Source organism: Hyaena hyaena, unplaced genomic scaffold (genome assembly GCF_003009895.1).
Source record: "Hyaena hyaena isolate Hyena2069 unplaced genomic scaffold, ASM300989v1 scaffold_88, whole genome shotgun sequence".
Taxonomy (NCBI): domain Eukaryota; kingdom Metazoa; phylum Chordata; class Mammalia; order Carnivora; family Hyaenidae; genus Hyaena; species Hyaena hyaena.
Genome location: NW_024080720.1, coordinates 2681472 through 2702803, shown reverse-complemented (window position 1 = coordinate 2702803; position 21332 = coordinate 2681472). Strand labels below are relative to the sequence as shown.

Genomic DNA, 21332 nt, shown 5'->3' with positions numbered 1-21332 from the left:
AAATAGTCTCAAAAGCCTGTAACAAAGAGAAGCCTTGATGAAGGGTTGAGACTACATTGCTGAAAAGAATTCTCATGGAATCTCTGAACACTCCTGTTAACTCCATTTTTCTTACTAGTGTGAACTGTTATTCACATATACCAGTGCCACAGTAGCCTTTGTTAAGGATTTAAGTGGCTTACTTTATTTCTTTGATGATTACAATTCTTAAAAACGTCGATGGAAAATGTTAATGCCAAAGGATGTGTTTAGGATACATAAAAAGTAGGGCACACTGTCTATACATACCTATGTATTAGTGGGGCTTTGTTAAGAGACCAGCTGAAGCTGGCTTACATAAATAGCAGTAATGTAAAAAGACTTATAGAAGAAACATGCTCCAATCAGAGGTTTTGTTCTGTGTAGTTTTGTACAGTAAAACAGCATTCATTGAAGGAGTTAAAGACAGGGAAAACTGGACAAGACAGATGGGGACACTTGCACAAATCGGAATGAATAAACCATTAACTGGCTTTCTAACTCTGAAATCTTAGGCTTGAACATTTTGGAGGGGACTTAACACACTTCATTTGGCATGCTGAGGCTAGCAAAGGAGTTATTCTTAGGCCTCTGATTGTAAGGCTTTGCAATCTCCTTGGCATGGTGAAGCAGCTGCTTATTGGAAGGCTACTATCTTCCAAATCTATAGTAGCTCAAAAATTATTTTCCTTCCTTATAAACGTTGACACATCGCTGGTTTCCAGGAAGTTTGCAAAATTTAACTTCAAGCTAAAAAAAAAAAAAAAGCTATTTTGTCTTACCAATTCAAACATTATGTGCAAGGCGTGGTTTGGCTTCTGGAATATAAACCACACATTCCTTTTGAGGCTCTCAGTGCCGTGAGGAAGACAACAGAGCCCATAAAAAACAACTGGTGTCACCACAGCACATTCATCAATGCTGCTGCATCCCAGGTGTGCCTGGGGGTGGGCGGGCAGGCACCGTGAGGGAGTAGTTCAAAAAGGGCAAGCAAACTCTTAAACAATTAGTAATAAATTGTGAGATGGGCAGAGGCGGAAGAAAATTCCAGCCAGACTAAAAAACAGCCAAGTGCGTAAGATAAGGAGATAGAATATGGCCTTTCTGGGGACCGGCAAAAATAGGGGAGTCTTCCATGTTGTCCAACTCCTTCACATGGTGGGGGTGAGTTGGACTAGTTAGGCACTGAGGCCAGAGTACCTAAGGTTGGACTGACCTTCACAGGCAGTGAAATTTCCTTCTCAGAGGGTTATCAGACATCAAAAGCCATTAGACTTTCTAAAGATCAAATAAATACAAGCACCGTAGTGTCTGGCAGTCCATTTCTTAACATTTCTTGCAAGCCTTTAATTTCGCTAAGCACCCCATTCAGCACCTTTATTTAGGTTCAGGAGATCCACTGTTTGGGTACAGGAAGATGGGGAAGGTGCAGCAGGTTTGGGGCATGTCATGTGGTGGAAACAGCAGGGCTTAGGCAATTAGAGAAAGACAGTAGAAAGAGGAGTTAAAACCTCAGGCCCAAGCAAGGCCAGTAGATGATGGAGTCGAAGACCAGGCTATGCTATCAACCGTATCAAAATACGGCTTAAACTTACGAGCAGAATGGTCCCAGATGATGAATTCTGCAAGACTGTCATGAGAGTGGACTGCAGTTAAAAGGAAGGTCAGCTGAGATTAAAATAAAAAACGAGGAGCCTACCTTGGTAAGGAAACTGGCCTCACATGATGAAATTTAGGCTGGGGTTCTGGGTGCTAAAATCCTCAATGAATGTGGGAGATATAATCGAGACCCAGGGTCCCGATTTATATTAAGAATTGAGTGTAGCTTAGCTGGAATATCTGAAAGTAGAAAACAGTAGTATGTGTTGTAGAGGGTGGGGTGGGGCTGGCAGCGGGCCGAACAGACACCCTCATCCCCAGGGATGGAGCCCTTTAAAGGCAAGTTGGGTAGAACTTATTTTAACTTAACTTTTGATAAACATCTGACAAACCTAACTCAGTTCTGAAGGACTTTCACGTTAGCAGCCTTTGTGTCAACCCACCTTCATTTCTTTAAATATTAAATGTTGCATTAAAAAACACATTCAAGGGGCACCTGGGTGGCTTAGTCGGTTAAGCGTCCGACTTTCGCTTAGGTCATGATCTCGCGGTTTGTGGGTTCGAGCCCCGCGTCGGGCTCTGTGCTGACTGCCAGCTCAGAGCCTGGAGCCTGTTTCAGTCTGTGACTCCCTCTCTCTCTGACCCTCCCCTGCTCACGCTGTTTCTCTCTCTCTCTCCTAGAAATAAATAAAAAAATTTAAAAAAAAAACCACATTCAAATAAAGTGTGTTTACACTGCTATCCACATGGCAGTCTGGAAACCATGACAAGGCATGGAGACGGGGTTAGCAGCAGCAAGTCCTTGCTACTGTGAAGCCTTTCCTGTTCCACAGTCACAGTCCAGTGGTACTGCAGGGCCACCCTGACTGGAGCTGATCTCTTCTCCTCCCTCTAGCGGCTGTCGTCTTGATCCCTGTTCATGCTGCTGTTTCTGTTCTTACCCCAACTCTCCAAACCCTTTTGTTAGCTTTTCACTGCCTATAATACTTCCTGACCCACCAACACAATGGAAGAGCCCATCGTAGTCTAACCTAGTGCTTCTGGACCGACTGCTGCTTGTTTTTTAACTGATTTTTTTTTTTAATTTATTTTGTATTGTTTTATTTCTGAGAGACAGACAGTGAGAGCAGAGGAGGGTCAGAGAGAGAGGGAATCTGAAACAGGCTCCAGGCTCGGAGCTGGCAGTCAGCACAGAGCCCGACGCGGGGCTCGAAACCACGAACTGCGAGATCATGACCTGAGCTGAAGTCGGACTGAGCCAACGAGGCACCCAGGCGCCCCTGCTGCTGCTTGCTTTTGTCACCCGGGCAAACCAGGTAGGCCATAGAGGCTCGCTGGTGTGTACTCTCTAGCTAGCAGCTCATCAATGAATTTCACACTCCTTTACCAGGGTTTCCAGAAAAATAAACGACCATAAGCAAATCACAACTCCTCACTGCTAAAATTCAAGTCCAAACTTCTAATTACTTTATATATTTAAGACTTAGATTTTTTTCCCCACCCAGATCTCCAATTAATCCGGATTTCTTATTTCTGGCCACCTACCACCAGCCTACTGACAAAGTCTATCTACCAGGTCTGCTTCCTAATTTTGTACATTCAGTTTGGCTTATACTGCAGGCTTTAAGGATATTTTAAATGAGGAAACGGGAGGAGGGAAGAGACAGGACACACTCTTCAAATAAAGCAAATATTCAACATTTGAAAAGTTTACTGAAAACTTTTATTGTAATCAAAAAGTGACATAACAGGGTTGTAATGAATTCAGCAAATCATTCTGCTGATATTTTAGAACTGATATCAGCTTTTGCCAGGTAATTAAAAAAATTCAAATGTGAAAATTTCACAGTACAGTAAACTCCACCCCAACTAATTAATGGTGGTTAAAAATAATAGGCCCTAGCAAAACCTCTCATGTTACATGGTCACAACTCACAATTCTGTACAAAAGTTCGTGTTATAAAGCTCTGATGTAAAAATCAAATAATCAAGCAGCAATATTTTAAGTGCAGCACAGGGTCTTCCATATCATTATTTACAAGGCTTGAATCTCTTTACATTATAACAAAATTTAATACAGATGACTTAGTAATTAAGTCAATTTTTGAAATCTGTCCTTTTATACGGGGACAGATTTTGCTTTTTGGTCATCTTTCTCCTTCTCCTTTTCTTTATCTTTGCTCTTCTTTGACTTCTTTTTCTTGTGTTTGTGTTTTTGGCTTTTTTCCACTTCTCCTTCAGTGCCTGCATGCTTCTTATGCTTCTTATGTTTTTTATGTTTCTTGTGCTTTTTCTTTTCCTTCTTCTTCTTCTTCTTCTTGCTATCCTGACTCTCTGCAGAGCTGGCACTACTGCTGTGGCTTCGGGTCTGGCTGCCAGAAGGGCTATGACTCCTACTTGGACTAACACTAGGGCTGCTTTGACTCTGGCTCCTGGCGGTGCCCACCTGGCTGACTGCTGCCGGGTCCTGACTGTCTTTTGCTTTCTCCACGACTTTATCTTTCAGTTCCTTAGCAATTTTTCCTGAAGTTTCCTCCTCTTTTACAGACACGTTACTTTCACTGTCACTTTCATTATAGTCTGGTTCAAAAGCAGCTTCGTCCGTTTCCCTAGTTAAGTCAGAGGAAAGTCGGGAGGAATGGCTTAACTGCGGCTTAGGCTTGACAGCACTCTTGTCAGTCTGCCCAGTAACTTGCTCCTTTTCAATCTGGGGGTCTGGTGGGTTAAGCACATACAGTTGTTTATTGCCACCTGATTCTTTATTGTTCCTTGCTTCTAACGTGTGCTTCTCACGATCTTTACAAGGATTTTTATCTACAGACTTTGTCTCTTCACTTGAGCGTTTCGTATCATAAGTGGCTTTGTGATCATGAGGTTTTTTGTCTCTGGAGGGACTAGAACTGCTCTTTTTGGAATCTCCTGTTCCTTTTTTAGGCAAATCTCTCTCCTCCCTTGGCTTAGTCTTCTGTCCAGATGCAGAATCCTTACTTCGAGAAGGAGAGTCTTTCCTTCTAGTTAATTCATTCCTTTCGTCTCTACGTTTGGAACTTGAGTGCTCTCTGTTGTCATAGTCAATTTTTTTGTCTCTATTGGGAGTAAAGTCTTTAGTTGAGGAACCTCGAACGGAATCATGTTTATCTGAAGTTCTTGTCTCTTTGGAAGATTGAGACAGACTTTTAAAATTTCCTTGTTCACTCAGACGATCCAAGTTACTCTCTTTCTCTGGCTGAGTGCTGCTTTTCCTCTTTTCAGGGTTTTCCTTCTCCAACACCAAATGATCTCGATCTTTGGCTTTCCCCTTTTCACTAGATACAGAGTTTTTTGAACTTTTGATCTCATGCTGTGTGACTTCATGGCTAACTTCCTTGGAGAGCTTTTGAATTTTCTCTGATGACTCGCTTTCTTTTTCAGTATACTTGACTGTATTTAATGGTTTAGTGCTAACACTTTTTATAACACTGGTGGGTTTTCCTACACTTGATATAGGCTGTGTGGTCTTAACATCTTCTTCTTCAGATTCAAAGTCATCTTTATCCCATTTGGACTGAGGAACCTGAATCATAATAATAACATCTTCAGCAGGAGCTGTATTGTCATTATTATACTCTTCCATAGTTTTAATGACAGTTCGTTTTGTGTCTGTTTTTTCTTCAGATTTCCGCACAGGACTGCCTCCAGTTGAGCTCGTACTAAAAAGAATTAAAATGTTATTAATTCATGAAAAATTTACTATTACTAAACACTGATAAATAGAACTTTAAAAATATTTATTTTGAGAGAGAGCACGCATGTGCGGGGCATGTGCAGGGGAGGGGCAGAGAAAAAGAATCCCAAGCAGGCTCTGAGCTGTCATGGCAGAGCCCAACACAGGGCTCGAGCTCATGAACCATGAGATATGATCTGAGTAGACTTCAAGAGTCAGACATTTAGCTGACTGAGCCACCCAGATGCCCCTAAACACTGATAAATACACAAGAAGGCTAATAACTTAAGCATAAGTATCCTTTTAACTCTCAAAACCCAATTACTCTAATAGAGATTAAATGACAGAGATTAAATGATTTAAGTACAGGATTGTATAAAAATAAATGCTGGCCCACACTATCTACTTATTTCAACTCCTTTCTTTAAAGACAGGGGTAAACCAGCCTAATCCCTTCTTTTTCTTTTTGCTTTTTTAGAGAGGGGCAGAAGGAGGGAGAGGGAGAGAGAGAGAGAAACAGAGAGAGAATCTTAAGCAGAACCCAGGCCTTCTCTTTCCCAACATGAAGCTCAATCCCACCACTCTGAAATCATGACCTGAGCTGAAATCAAGAGCTGGATGCTCAAATGAATGAGCCACCCAGGTGTCCCAAGCCTAACCCTTTGTTAATTTATATATTACATTTTAAAAGCATAAGGATGGATAAAATTAAAGAAAATTCTTTCCTAAAATGAACATGCATACCCAGCCACCCATAATCAGATACCTGGTGTAATCCACAAGAGTTGAGCTGGATCCCTCAGTTCCAGCTACTTTTCGTCTGACCTTTCCTTTGACTTTTTCTTGTTTAACTTTGCTAGATGTAGACTCCGATTTTTCAGAGGGTTCTTTCGTATTAGATACGTTTTCTGTACTTCCAATTTTTTTACCAGTTTCTCTATTGAGCTTGATTTTTTTGGCTGGGGCAGTTGATGATGAAATCTTGTCTTTCTCAGGGGTCCTATCCATCTTTTCAATATCAGGTTCCATTTTGCGCTTTGGTGATGGTTTGACCATTTCAGTTACTTCCAGTTTAGACACTTTCATTGAAGAGGACTCAAAATCTTTATCTACACTTTTTTCTTCAGTTTTTCTTTTCCTTTTTTCTCCCTTACTATCAGGTGGCTTATTACTTTTCTCACTAGGCTTCTTGGCCTTTTCTTCCTTATTAGTTGGCTTTTCTGATTTGACATCTTTGGAATAATCCTTCTTCACTTTTTCCTCTTTGACTGGTTTTGTCTCTTGGTGTTCTTTTGCTGACTTAGAGTGAGCTTTTCTGGGGGTACCAATGATCTTTTCATCTTTTTGGGAGGAAGATGATGATTTAGGATTGTCAGTCTTTGGAGTCTCCTCTTTGGCTTTTTTAAGTGGAGGTTCAGATCGAGGAGATTTCTCACGGTCTCCATCTAGTTTTTCTTGGGGTCCCTTAGCAGGTTTTGCAACATTTTCTTTTTTGGACACAGCAGACCCATCATTTTTCCTTTTGGTCTTGTCACCTTTTGCTTTTGGTTTATCTTTCTCCCTCTTGTCTTTTTCAGACACCGATTTAAAGGTGATGGATTCTGCATCCATTGGTTCGTCTCTAACAGGGGTAGCATCATCTCTACTTGGGAGAACAAACAATGAGTCTGTTTTATTTTCTTCCCCGCTTGTAGGTTCTCTTGATTTCCTGGAAGTTTCTAATAACTCAGGGTTTAGAAAGCCTTCACTTTCTTCCCCCTTTCTTCTTTTTCTATGCTTCTTATGTTTGTTTCCTTTACCATCTCCTGGAGTATTTTCGCTCTCCTTCTCTTTCGACTTTGTATTGTCCTTCTGATTGTGACTATCTCTTGTTGAAAGCTTTTCTGGATAGCTGCCACCTAAGTTTCGACTTCTATGACTTTGTCCACCAGCATAATCTTCTCTGCGGCCTCTCGTGAAGGGAGAATTCCTGATATTAAGAGGTAAAAATCTCTCAGGAGAAAAGTTCTCTCTATTTGCTGATGGTCTAGGCTGTGCTCCGGCAGCATAACCTTTATAATACTTCTCATACCACTCTCTATATTTTCTTTCCCATTCTCGGTAACGCTCTTTTTCAAATGGGTCTCTAAAGTCAACACTCCTCCCGTAATAAGCTTTCATGTCATAAGGTGGTGGAACTTCTCTGTATCTATTAAAATATTCACGTTCTGTTTCCCCTTGAGGCACATTACGTTTATTGGGAGACTGTCCCCTAAATGCTTGAGGAGATCTTGACCGTGAATGGTATCGTCTATAGGGGGGTGACCTTGACCTAGATCGATGATATCCATGGGATCTAGACCGTGATCGGTAATTTCGGCTCTTGCCTCTGCCTCTTCTGGGGTATGGAGGTGATCGGGAATAGGAACGAGAGTGTGAGCGGCTAAATGATCGAGAGTAAGAACGTGAACGTGTTGAACCAGATCTTGACTTAGAATAAGTATACGAACTTCTTGAATATGATGAACCACTATAAGGAGATTTAGACCTAGAAACAAAAAACAAAACAATGGTTGATAGTTGAGAAATATTTACAAACTAAAATACAGACTCAGATTCTAGCATGCTCTCCTCACGGTTCCATCTTTCTTTATATCAAATTTCATCTTAGATGATTAGAGAGGCACAGTGACCTCTACTGGAATGGAATAAAGTACACAAAGATCAGAGCAATCACTTGTTACAAAACAAAAGTGAAATCTTGACAATTAGAGTGAAGCGCATTAATGTACCGTGAGTTATATGAGCTAATTAACATTCAACAAAATTAATTAAATTTAAACTTTATTTCCTATCTGGTTATTGAAGTAGGAGTAATTTCTTTGTCCTACATTGGCCAATAGTCTAGCACTTTGAAAGGAACCACAAATGTAAGCTTAAAAAAATAAGTCTTTTAAACAAACTTCCAGGGAATTTTTATAATTCAGTTTTTCTGTTGATTAAGCAATTTGTATTCTACCACTACTTCATAATTACACAGGTTAATGTTCCAGCAAGAAGCTGTAGCCTTAGGTCAAAGGGTCCTCAAAATGTTCTTTGGCTAGTCCTCTGTTTCTTTCCTTCCACAAACATTTTCCCAATTATTTCACACTATAAATAACTTCAAGGGACAAGGGCAATTTAATCCCCATAACTGCTAGTTCTACACAATAGAATTTACACTGAGACAATATTTCAATAAACAAATATTGGGAAATAAGCTACATCTCCATTTCTATAAGCCTGGACCGAATCAGAAAAATTCCGTAAGTGCAATGTTATTTATATCCATAGCTAATCCCTGGATATTCAAAGTCCCATTTGTAATTCTGTTGTGAAGGCTTGCAAAACACTAACCTGGAAAATGAGCGCCTACGCTCCTTTTGAATCTTTTTGTATTCCATCAATTCCTTAGCAAAATCATTTGTAAACTCATCTAGCTTGGACTTTTTCTTTTCCCTAGTAAAATAAAGTTAAAGAGTGAAAGTTAACAAAAACCATTTAAGAAAACTAACAAGACAAATGTAATTAGATCATGAATGAAATGAATGAAATTGCCATTAGTTTTCCACTTTAAAACTATAAATAACTAGGAATCCCTAAGGAAGTTGCTTGAATGGCTTTGGTTTAATTTTTAGGTGATTTTTCTTGTACTAGCTGGAAACACTGGAAAATGTTTCCAAAGATACCTGTTTAATGTTACATCAGAAAATGAAAGTGTATGATAATTTCACACTGAAACACTCACTCTTCTTTTAGCCGTCGTTGCTCTCTATAGAATTCTTCCCTGGACAACGGTGGGGCTTGCGTTGTTGGGATGGTATTTGAATGAGCTGTCTGCACTCCTGACGATACCCAAGGTGTTGATAAATTAGTCGGAGCTGGCGGAAAGCCTGGAGGAGGGACACTATATCCAGCAGGTGGTGGCTGGCCAGGAGGAAACTGAGGAGAAAACTGTGGTGGAGGAACACCTGGAGGGAGAGGAAGTGTATGGGGAGGAGGTGGATACAAAGGAGGGGGTGGGACAGGCACAAAAACTGGAGTTGCTGGTAGTGATGGGCCTTGAGTTCTCTGTGATCTTTCGCTGTGGTGTCGTCCGCGGTTTATACTTCTGGAGAAATAAATTCCAAGATATTATTCCTTCAAACTAACAACACCCGAGACAAGTAAGCTTGTCTTTTCTATCTGTAATTATCTTCAAACTTGCAAACAATGGAATATAATCAACTATTCAAAGAACACTGATACAATTTTTAAGGCCACTTGGAGATTGAGATGACCTGAGTTTACAGGGTCTTCTCCATAAGGAGATGCTATATTCAGAAGTTCTCTTTTGTGAAGTTCAGAATCATCATCCCTTGACAATTATCTCCGGTGACTTCCTAATCTGTCATTTAAAGGAACTAACAAGGTTAATGGCTCACCAACCTAGACCTCCCCAAAATGCCTTCCAAGATTAAAACTTTAAATGAAGAAAAACCACTTCCTGTAATCTTTTGAGGTAGGAAGTGTGGAAAGATCTTTCAACGTAGAGTTAAGTACTAGGTATTTTTATAATTTTACATGATCTTATTTTTCACCTGACATTTTATAATGAGCATTTCTCTGTGCTGTTAAAATGTCTTTGGAAACATAGTTGTTAAATGGCTTCATAGTTTTGGGGGCTGTTTTATATTTAAAGTACTTTTTACTCATTATCTTTTTTAAACACTGACACATAGGTGACACATAAGGTTACATTATTAGTTGCCGGTGCGCAACACAGAAATTCAGTTAAGTCTACACGTTACGTGATGCTCACAGTGTAACTGTCATCTGTCACCGTGCCACGCCATCGCAATACCACTGATTATATTCCCTATGCTCTTTCATCCTCAAGAAAATAAGTACCCCTTTTAATGTTTGTAATCAACAACTAAAAATCTCAGTATTTTCTCTCAATGGGTTAGGTGAAAAGAACAGTGCTGGCCAAAGTTTTTCTGAATTGTTTCTCTTAAAAGAAATAGTGGCTTCTTTAAAACATGGGCTCGTTTCTGTTAAGCTAAAGGTTCTTTAAATTCTACGTAACTGATACAGAACAGCAGCAGCAGGGGGTTAGATTTTAAGCCTCTTCAGGGGCGCCTGGGTGGCTTAGTCGGTTAAGCGTCTTTCACTTAGGTCATGATCTTGCGGTTCGTGGGTTCAAGCCCTGCGTTGGGCTCTGTGCTGACTGCCAGCTCAGAGCCTGGAGCCTATTTCAGAGTCTGTATCTCCCTCCCTCTCTGACCCTCCCCTGCTCATGCTGTCTCTCTCTCTCCTAGAAATAAATAAAAATACTAAAAAAAAAAAAAAAAGATTTTTAAGCCTCTTCAGAATCTGAATTAGTAAACATTACCTTCTATTAACATGTGATCTAGTAACAAAGTTACTGAGCAATTCTCAATGGAGCACTAGAACACATCCTTAATATTTTTGTTATAAAGTTCATATGGAGGCCTTTACCCTGGTGGCGAGAATGACCTAGATAATAAGACCTACGGCTTACTGTGCAGAATAACATGGCTTTTGCCTGTTCAGGGAAGGAGCCCCGAACAATCTCCTGGTCTCTTCTTTTGGAAAAAAAAAAAAGGTGGGAGAAGACTTGGGACAATGGAGTCCAGAAGAGAGGTAAATGCAATTCTTCTTCACGGCTTGGGAGGTAAGCTAGTTAACTTTGATCTTAAATTAAACTGACATCTTAAATCCTATCTGAGCCTTAATGACTTCCTTCTACCGTCAAAAGAGTAAATGCAGGCTAATATTCTGCTCCGTGCAGGAAGAAAGTAGTCATTGGGAACAATATTAAAGATGCAGCCTAAAACCATCATTTAAAATACTAAACGTAAAAAAAATAAATAAATAAAATACTAAATGTAATCTGTTCTTCTCTAGGCCTCAAGGCTAACTACTGAGGACTTAAGTGAGATAAGAATAAACCAAGTAACCTCCCTCCCTTGCCACTGCTGTGCTTTAATTTTTTTGTCTTCTATTTTTCAGCACTGTCATTCAGCAGTGTCATTCAAAATTTTTAACAAGCATACCTGTAGCAGCTCCTCTCCCCTCTTCTAATTTGCTGCGGCGGAGAAACCAGATATCCAAGCTTATTGGAACTGTGTGGAAAGAAAGATAAAATGGGCTTGAGTATGACATACAACCTCTTAGTGTGTAGGCTTTAAAAGACACCTATTTTAACTATTCTAGAAAATTTTCCCTCTCCCTGATCCTCATTCTGAAACTTGCTCCAGACAGAGGAGAGATGAGAAAGCATTACATTTAGTAGAACTAATTTTCCTGGTTAACTACTGTGACAATAATTAAACCTCAATATACAATATTTTCCACAATATGGTATTTCATTTAGCATCCTATAAGTGACTGTGAACTTGTTACAGAAGAAAGGAAGAGCCCTTCTATCTGCTGGGCACCGTGCTGGTGAGGAACTAGCACTGCTCCAATTCTGCAGATGAGGCAATGGGGCTGAGGAGTAAAACCGCATGCTCAGCGTCATGGCGCTGCTAAATGCAGGGGCTGGGATTCCAACTCAGGCCTACCTGTCTCCAAATCCCATGTTCCTTCTACTGATATAATCTGCTAAGTCTCTCATTTAGCCTATTTGTCTAAACAGAAAATTTGATTTATCTTTAAACAAAAAAAATCATAGTTTTAGAATAAAAACCAGTTTACATAAATACGTAAGCCTGTTATATAGACTATAGATACAAATGATTCCATAGACAGAAAGACAATAAACATACTAATTTTTAATGCCATAGAACATCTTATAAAGATCATAATTCTTTGTATTTCACAGGGCAAAAAATCTTATAGATTTTAATATGCAATAAAAATCTCATTAACAGATCATTCAAAATGAGAAATTCTATTTTGGTAGCCTTTAATCTTAACATGTGTTAAATTAAAATTTGAAAATTCATTTAAGGATAGGAAAAAGGTGGGGTGCCAGGGTGGCTCGGCAGGTTAAGCGTCCAACTTTGGCTCAGGTCATGATTTTACTGTTTGTGAGTTCGAACCCCCACATTGGGCTCTGTGCTGACAGCTCACAGCCTGGAGTCTACTTCTGATTCTGTGTCTCCCTCTCTGACCCTCCCTCACATTCATGCTTACTTCTCGGTCTCTCTCAAAAATAAAGGATAGGAAAAAAGTCAATCTTTTAGTACAATAAATGATTCAGTATTTCAAATACTCCTTTCAAAGAAAATACTCCTTCAGTTAATCTTATCTATTCATGAACTGAGATACTGTCAAGATCACTCTGTTAACACATGAAAGTAAAAATGGGCTCCTAGGTGGCTTAGTTGGTTAAACATCCAACTTCAGCTCAGTCTTAACATGTCATATAAAAGGGGGGTTTATGATAAAAAACATTCAGCAACATACTAGATTATAATTCCCACTGTCTAGTTTGAAAGCAATCATCTGGAGATTATTTTAAACATATACTTACTGTTCCCAACCTGGTCGACCACCACCCGGACGAGCAGTATTTATTCTTACTGGACCTTGGAAACAAGAATAGTAGGTAAAGATGAAATTGCATATTAAATAAAGTTAAAATTATTTTTTAAAGGAGAACATGTTCAAACCAAAATGACTTTACTCACCAGTTGTGGGGATCAATTGTCCATGCAATAGTGACTGTCCAAGCAAAGATGGGGTTCCAAGTACAGGCACCTGATAACCCTTTAGGAAAAAAATATAAATAAAAAAGAAACAGTTAAAAAGAAAAAAAAAAAGAGGGAGAGTTAAAAAAAAAATCAAACCAAAATCAGAAAACTGAAAGATAAATTTTCAAATTTAAAGCCAATAAAACGTACCTTCTCTTCCATAAGAGCAGTAATCGCAATTGAAGAGGTTCCCTTTGAATGTTCTGATGCAAGGGCTGCAGCTGGCAATATTTTATTATCAGAGTCCCTAGAAGACCAGAGAATTTGCAGTATGTGAAAAATTCATCAGAAATGGAGTAAGAGTAAGCAAACTACAGTATACAATTTAGTAAGTCTGTTCACCCACCACCTGCATGAAGATAAGTTTATGAAAACTTTTGGGTTAGGTGGAGAGCTCTTTGGACAAAAAAGTGATAAGGAAAAAAGAAGGAATATCTTTAAGAAGAACCATCTATAATAGATGGGAGAGAAATTAGTTTTAAGAATAAAACTTAAAAAAAAAGAAGAAAATCAAACTGTGGGACCAAAAGAATACAGGATTAAGAGTCCATTCTATTTCCAGCCCTGCCACTAAAAAGCCAATGAATTCTGACAAGGTCTTAAACATAAATGTAAAGGTCCCAGTCCTCAAGATTTTGCTTTAGTATGTCTGCAGAGACACCTGGCATCTATTTTTTTTTTTTTTTAAGTGGTCGATTCTTTAAGGATTTATGAGCCACTGGGGCACTTGGGTGGCTCAGCTGGTTACTGTCCACCTCTTGGTTTCAGCTCCAGTTGTGATCTCAAGGTTCATGAGTTCAGGCCCCACGTTGGGCTCTGCGCTGCCAGCGTGAAGCTTGCTCACAATTCTCTTCCTCTGCCCCTCCCCCACTTGGAGTCATGTGCACTCGTGCTATCACTCAAAAATAAACAAACATTTGAAAAAAAAAAAAAAAAAAGAATTTATGAACCACTGGACTACATGTCCAAAGATCTTTTTCATGTCCAGAGTGGTAGGATTAAAGTGAGTTCTCATTAGTCTTCTAAATAATTATGCTCCAAAACAATTACTGTTTCTTACTTCTCTACCTCCACCCATGTTTTATCCCCTCTTCTCCACCTACCCAAATTGTACTTAGTTCTGCTCAAATCTACTAATACCATCAGTATGACTACAAGTGAATTTTCTCTTGTAGTATTTAATTCAACATTTAACAGGGGTTGCTGGCAACTTGTATAGATCCTGACCCTGGTATGCTTAATTTTTTGCCAAGTGAAACTCCTTCATTTGCCTGTTCTTCCAATGAGTCGTCTCTTAAAAGTACCCATTTAGCAATGGGTTACTTTATGGAGTCACCCACCTTACTGAGCACTGTGGTTCACAAGGATGATACATACTGGTCACTACGACAACTACTTAACTTAAAGTGATAAATAACAATGAAAACCCATATTCCTGATCTCACTTGTTTCCTGATAATGAGAGATATACAGACTTACCGGAAAGGTCCATCTGGTTTTTCGGAGTGCACTGAGATGGACACTGTCGCCGTTATATCAGGTACAGGAGCCGGGACAGAAGATGAATTTCCAGGCACAGGAGGGGCCAAGGAAGACTGATTAGAAGTTAATGCAGACATAGAAGGAGCTGGGTGAGCTGATGAAGATGTCACTGGAATCATGAGAGGATCCTGTTGTCTTGATATTGGAGATCTCATCAGAGGTTGTAGGTTGCGCTGAATGAGTGGTCTTGGAGGTGGTACTGGGGGTGGGGGTGGGGGTAACTGTTTTCGTAGTCTTTTTGTATAACCGGTTTCATTTTTGAAGTTATTAACAGCCTATAGATACCAAACAGAAAGATGCAGGAAAATGTAAGGTCAAATTTACTTCTACACAGTTTAAAACATCAAAAAATTTTAAAGAATTTTCCAAAAGGGATACAAAGTCAGTTACCTGCCGTAAGAACTTATTGGCAATTAAAGCGTCAGGAGAAACGTCATTCTGATGGCATGTTGGACATGTGTGATCGTCCGATTCCAAGAGTGCTGTTCTTATGCCTGTGTAAAATTTTTAAATATTACATTACTCTTTCCAAGCACACGTTACTAATCATTTCTAAGATTAAGAAACTTAGAATTACAGACTCTTGGGGGCACCTGGGTGGCGCATTCAGTTAAGCGTCCAACTCTGGCTTAGGTCATAATCTCATGGTTCGTGGGTTCAAGCCCCACGTTGGGCTCTGTGCTGACAGCCAGCTCAGAGCCTGGAGCCTGTTTCGGATTCTGTATTTCCCTTTCTCTCTGACCCTCCCTTGCTCATGCTGTCTCTTTCTCAGAACTAAATAAAACATAAAAAAAAAAAAGTATAAACTCTTGCCTGATAGCACTCCTCTGCTCTCACCTCTCTCTACCTTAAAAACAGAAGTCATGAACAGAATTTAAATAAAAATTTAAACTGAGAGAAAAAGCACTCTTTCCAAAATACTACTACTCTCTGTTTAGCTAAAAATAGTATAGGGGGAAAAAAATAGAAGATACAGTCTACAAGGGTAAAAAATGTACATGGTTAACAGGTTTTTAAAAAAGCACCAGGAGGAGGGCGCCTGGCTGGCTCCATCAGAAGAGCATGTGGCTCTTGACCTCGGCGTCGGGAGCTTGAGCCCCACATGGGGTGTTAGAGATCACATTAAATAAATAACTTAAAAAAGGGAAAAGGGCATTATAAAAAACAGAAGCATTATGCAGGCAAGGAAATCAAGAACACCTACAGCACAGTAGAGGAATAACACTAAGTTAGATTCACTGATTACGCTTCAGTGTAGTAAAAATTCAGTAATGAAGTGGTTTGTTAAATATAAGACACTCAGAAACAAATCTTAAGTGACCTCTTCTGGGTTCTGGTCTTCGCTGAAGAGGCCCCAAACTAAAGATTTATATTCCAAAGCTATGTTTAGAAATGCAAAAGGCCAGAACTGGATTAAGCTGTGCAATTTTCAGATGACGCCATTTTCATCTGGGTAAGAAATAAGTGGCAGAAAAAAACCAAGTACTAATATAAAGGATCAGGAAAAAAAGTTACAAGTAACTACATGCCAAATGTTGGGTAGTATGTTTACAGAGAGCAGTTCTCAATTACACTTAGGAATTTTAGAATAAACTATTTTCCCACAATCTGGAAAAGGGATTTAGGTACATTTAAAAATATTTCCAGAATATCTAATGCCCAAAGGGCTTTCAAAATTCTGCATGCCATTTAAAATGTGTAGGAAACAGGGGGGCACACCTGTGGCTCAGCTGGTTAAGTGTCTCACTTCTGCTCAGGTCATAATCTCAGTTTGTGAGTTCAAGCCCCCCATGGGCCTCTCTGCTGTCAGCACAGAGCCCACTTTGGATCTCTCTCTGTGCCCCCACTTTAAAAAATAAAGGAAAATAAAATGTGTGGGAAACAAAAGTTCTACATTTTATAAAACCTCAGTAGAGTCACTCTAATGAGGGTACAAGAAATGGTCAATTCTAATATTTAAAAGGACAAAGAGGCTATTGTTTAAAGGAAAAAATGTAGCGACAAAAACAGTTCTTGCTATTAAATGTGCACTGATGAACTGATCAATTATCAACATTTCATACTGATTAAAACATACAGTGTTCCTCAAGAGCCTTTCCAAATAAATACACATATTCTAAAGTGTGTATCTTTGAAGTTTCAACATTTCTTACATTCATCGCAATAACTGTTTCCACAGCAGGGAATAACAACAGCATCAGTCATAATATCTTTGCAGATGAGACATAATAATTCATCTGGGATAGGATCATCTTCTTCTGAAGAAGAAGATGGTTCCTCTGGTAAGAAAGGTGGTTTTTCTTTCTTCCCAATTGCATATGCTTCTCTGTAAAAGAAGGTTTTACTGTTTTAACATTGTTAAGAAAGCAAAGTATTACCATGATAGTACATGTTCTACTATACCATAATGGGAACTTATAATTCAGTAGGATGCCAAATTCGTTTACACAAGCATACCACCTTCCAAAATAAGGGAGTAGTTATGAACATCCTTCCCCTAAACAACAAAAAGACAAAAAACAAAATCCTAAACAAGTATAACAAAAAAAAGCAAATGCTATGAAAGTGGCCAAAAGGATCTTCAGAACCCACAACTCTAGAACTGAGGGCCAGAGAATAAAGGGACACATTCAGCGCCACAAGTTTAAGTGGCAGAGACAGGATTTGAACTTGGACATGAGAACACCCTAACCACAATTTTCTCTATCCTATCATGATGCCAGGGCAGGGCGGGGGGATAGACCAACAGTCCCCAGAACCTGTGAAGGTTTTAGACATCATGCTGTAAATGGAAACTGGTGCTGACATTATACTATCGAGGGGGACAATTCAAGGGAAATATCATACCACCAGTCACACCAGTAGCTAGAACTGACTTCAAAACCAGGGGTCTACTTCTAATTAGTATTTTTAAAGCACGATTAATCTATTTATAGACAACTAAGAAATATTAACGACTTCAATGATTAGAGTATGTGTTACAAATATATAAAGTTAACACTTCAGTCACTTGGGGTCCATTTTCTGGCAGGAAAGCATTTTGCAGAAATGCTGTATATTAAACATATTGAAAATAAAAAACCAGGGACGCCTGCATGGCTCAGTTGTGAGCGTCCAACTTTGGCTCAAGTCATGATCTCACAGTTTCTAAGTTTGAGCCCTGCATCAGGCTCTGTGCTGACAGTTCAGAACCTGGAGCCTGCTTTGGATTCTGTCTCCCTCTCTCTTTGCCCTTCCCCTTCTCGCGCTCTCAAAAATAAACATTAAAAAAAAAAAACAACCCTTTAATTTAGGGAAGTAAAAACCAAAATACACTATTCTCAGACTTGTCACCACTGCTTCCAACACCCACATCTTCTCTGTAATCAGGCAGATTTGTAAAACACAGGAATTCCTAAGTAAATTCTAGCTCGTTCAGGAACAGAGTGTGTCGATCTCAATGCTGCAAATGAAAGCATCTCAGCTGGACAGAGGAGGGTACCTTAGGTGTGTTATTTGTGTTGCAGCTGCTCCATAGACATCACCACGACTCCAGAAATAAGTATCAATTTGCTTATGCCCCATTGTTCCCAATTTGTGAAAGAGGAGTCTCCCACTGCCCAAGAGAGAAAAGAAAGAAAAAAAAAAAAAAAAAAAAGGAGAACAGAGGATAGAAAAAGAAACAGAAGAAGAGTCTAAGTTGCTTATCAGTGGTGTTAGTGGAGAGGGTGAAAGTTTCATTTTAAAATATTTGGGCTCCCATTTCCCCAGTATTTGCTGTGTGTCTGGCACAAAAGGTCTTTTTTTTTATACTTCAGCATTCAAAAACAATGAAGTTAATTATTAGTTACGGTTCACAAGAGTGATGTTAATTTTTCTGACACAAACTTCTATTATATTAAGATGAAGCGGTCTGCTCTTAAATTGTGTTCATAAAAATCATCCATTGCAACCTAAGTTGTCTGGAAGCACGTATGAAATGTCTGAATCAGAAACAGCGTTAACAGACGGCTCTAAAATGAACCACGAGACACAGGATGGTGACTGATCAAAAACAGATGGGGGTGAAACGGAGAAAGTGAGCAGGGTTGGGAGGGCAGGAAAACACTAATCCTTATCTGTGAATGAAAACAATCTATTTACTAAAGCACATACTCAAAACCACGAAATCTCTGCAACATCATTCCATAGCATAGCCGTTTTCATCACCCTCACTTGCCCACTACCCTGCATTTCAACACTACAGCATGAGGCTGAGGACAACTGTGTTCTTTTACATATTCTCTTCGTGAAACTAAGAACAAGGACATTCTTATTCTGTAAATGGCTGTTTCTCAAGGTATGTCCTGAGGAGGCCCTTACTTCATAACCCCACCAGAGGACTTGTTAGAGAATACAGTCCAAAGGGACAGTTAATACTGTGCTCCATGTCATGTGAATCCATGACTGGCGAGGGTAACCACAAAGGTAATTAGATGGGTTAATAAGAGCAGATAAAATGAGAAGCTGTCTAGTTGAACTATACTACTAGGTTTTCAGGTCTATCCACTTCATTAAAAATTAGCTCCTAAAATAAGATCTGAAAACACGTTCAAAATAAACATTAAGCTGTAGGGTATAGCACTATAGCTCATCTGAACTAATGGGGTTATAAAATAAACATATTTTTTTTTGGAATTTTAAGACTCACATGGTACATCCAAACTTGTTCAAGAGGACTCAGCTCTTCATTTATTCTTGGCACTTGAATTTGCCCTGACACCTTATAGAACTTTTATGCTTAAGCCTTCTGTTTCTCAGAAGGATTAAGACATTGGTCTTTTTCACTTAACAAATGTAGATAGCATATAGGATCATGTGGGAGTTATGTATGTGAATGAGGAAGAAAGCAGGGTATGACAGAAAAAGAAAAAATTAGAAGCCCACAAGGGAAGTGGCACTCGGTGATAATAAAAACCCCCAAATCCAGTTTAAATTTGCATTTAATGGAGCAGACTGCAGCCTCTCGTTCTTCACACAGAAATGCAACACATGGAGACCAACAGTCTTGCTATATCATGTTCCCAAAAAAATCCAAGTAGCCAAGTCGCGAGCCCAAGCCTACATAAAACACTAGCAGCCAGACAGGCTGTGGCCTCACAGGTCATACCTAACTAGAATACTTACGCATCTATAGTCGGTATTGCATATTTTCCAGTGTTGGTAAGCATTGCACCTTTCATATTGGGATCTTTTACTTCCATCATAAAACTTCTGGGAATACCAGTGCTCTTTTTAATCCTAGGACCAGATTCAAAGTTTTTATCCTATTTGGAGGGGAAAGGAGAAAGGACGAAGAAAGAAAGCAGTTACCTTTGTTTGATATTAGCTAACACGCAATGCTTATTAACTGCTTATATTATTTATAATGCTCTACATATATGACTTCATTTAAACCTGTAATAGAGAAGGCAGTATTTCCAAAGAAAAATACGATAGCTAAGAAATCATTGTAAGAAAAATGGACTTACTCCGTTTGTTGGGCAATTCTTAATGTAATGGCCAGGTTTACCACAACGAAAACAGGTATAAGATGGAGGTGGTGGGCCTAGAGGTTTCTTCATGTAACTGAAAGGGAAAGAGAATTACATGTAAACAAAACCGTGAGAGAATAATGCTTGTGATTGGGGCAGAAAATCCACCCCAATGTACCTATTAGTATGAAGCATTTATGGACTTACTTGATTGGGTCGTATTCATGGCCAGATTGCGACATCATTGCTTTAATTTTATCTTCTTCAGAAGCATTGGCTTCAGCCAGATTGGCAGTCTGTTTAACAGGTAATTATTTGACACACACATTAGAAACACATTTAAGACCACACAGCCAAAGACAACACCACTCATCCTGTAAAGAGCAGTATCTAATCTTCCATAAAACCTAAAACTGAAAGCTATTTACACATATAACCTAGAAGAGGCACCAGGAGTTCCTTAGGTCATTACATGATGTTTGGGTGTCTGCAGGGCTGAAGAAGGTCTTGCTGTGGGCACTCAAACCTTAGACCCTGTTTGTACCTTACATTAAGATTTGCATAGGATTCCTCTAAGAGTTAAAAACAGATTAAGGAAACACTTGACATTTTAAGCCTTAAAAATAATTCAAGTGTCATTACATAAAGACTTTATACTTACAACTTGGAGGGAGGGTTGTGGGTAAAACAATTGAACATTTTGCAGATGACATTAAGTCAGAAGGCTCTTTTCAATTTCAAAGCAAGTGCAAAGCACATGCAACTGAGCACTCATCATTTTAAATCCGACTCTCCAAAGTTTTAGGAAGTTAATCTTTATGATAGTATATAGAATAGTCTAGATATAAGCAGGGTCTAAGGGAGTGAGTCCTGACAACTTGAATCTTCAAGCATCTAGCACTCACATCAGCCATTCATTGGGTTTTATCTTTACATTCATCCACAAAACAAGCAACCAGTTTTAACATTTTATTGTAATTTTATATACAAAGAATGCTTAACATTAACAGAGCTTAGAACAACAGCAACATTTACAGAAAACTGGATTACAGATGTTGAACAACTAATTTGTTTGAACCCAAACATTAATTTACAAGTAGTTAAAAAAAATCCCCCAAACCTCCAAAATTCCCCAACTGCTTCCCACAAAGAAACAATGGTAGGAACAGACCAAAACTCAAATAGGGTCCTTACAGCACATAAGAATTAAAACCATGAACTATAAACTGCTTAAGATGTAAACTCTATGCTAGACCA

General features: G+C 39.1%; 1 protein-coding gene across 2 annotated transcripts in view; it reads right to left on the bottom strand.

Moving 5' to 3' along the window:
- Nucleotides 1-3317: 3317 nt before the first annotated feature.
- The window catches only part of RBBP6 (RB binding protein 6, ubiquitin ligase), a 32431-nt gene continuing 14416 nt past the window's right edge, over nt 3318-21332 (bottom strand). The window contains exons 5-18 of one of the 2 annotated variants that reach the window (XM_039234444.1): nt 20283-20371; nt 20073-20169; nt 19729-19868; nt 16737-16909; nt 14974-15077; nt 14521-14858; nt 13192-13288; nt 12979-13057; nt 12822-12876; nt 11398-11466; nt 9087-9449; nt 8696-8797; nt 6087-7847; nt 3318-5306 (exon numbers count right to left, since the gene is read on the bottom strand). In XM_039234444.1, coding sequence (XP_039090375.1) covers nt 3737-5306; nt 6087-7847; nt 8696-8797; nt 9087-9449; nt 11398-11466; nt 12822-12876; nt 12979-13057; nt 13192-13288; nt 14521-14858; nt 14974-15077; nt 16737-16909; nt 19729-19868; nt 20073-20169; nt 20283-20371 — 5037 coding nt within the window. In that variant the 3' untranslated portion in view covers nt 3318-3736. The remainder of the gene's footprint in view (nt 5307-6086; nt 7848-8695; nt 8798-9086; nt 9450-11397; nt 11467-12821; nt 12877-12978; nt 13058-13191; nt 13289-14520; nt 14859-14973; nt 15078-16736; nt 16910-19728; nt 19869-20072; nt 20170-20282; nt 20372-21332) is intronic. The other variant, XM_039234445.1, reaches the window with a different exon arrangement.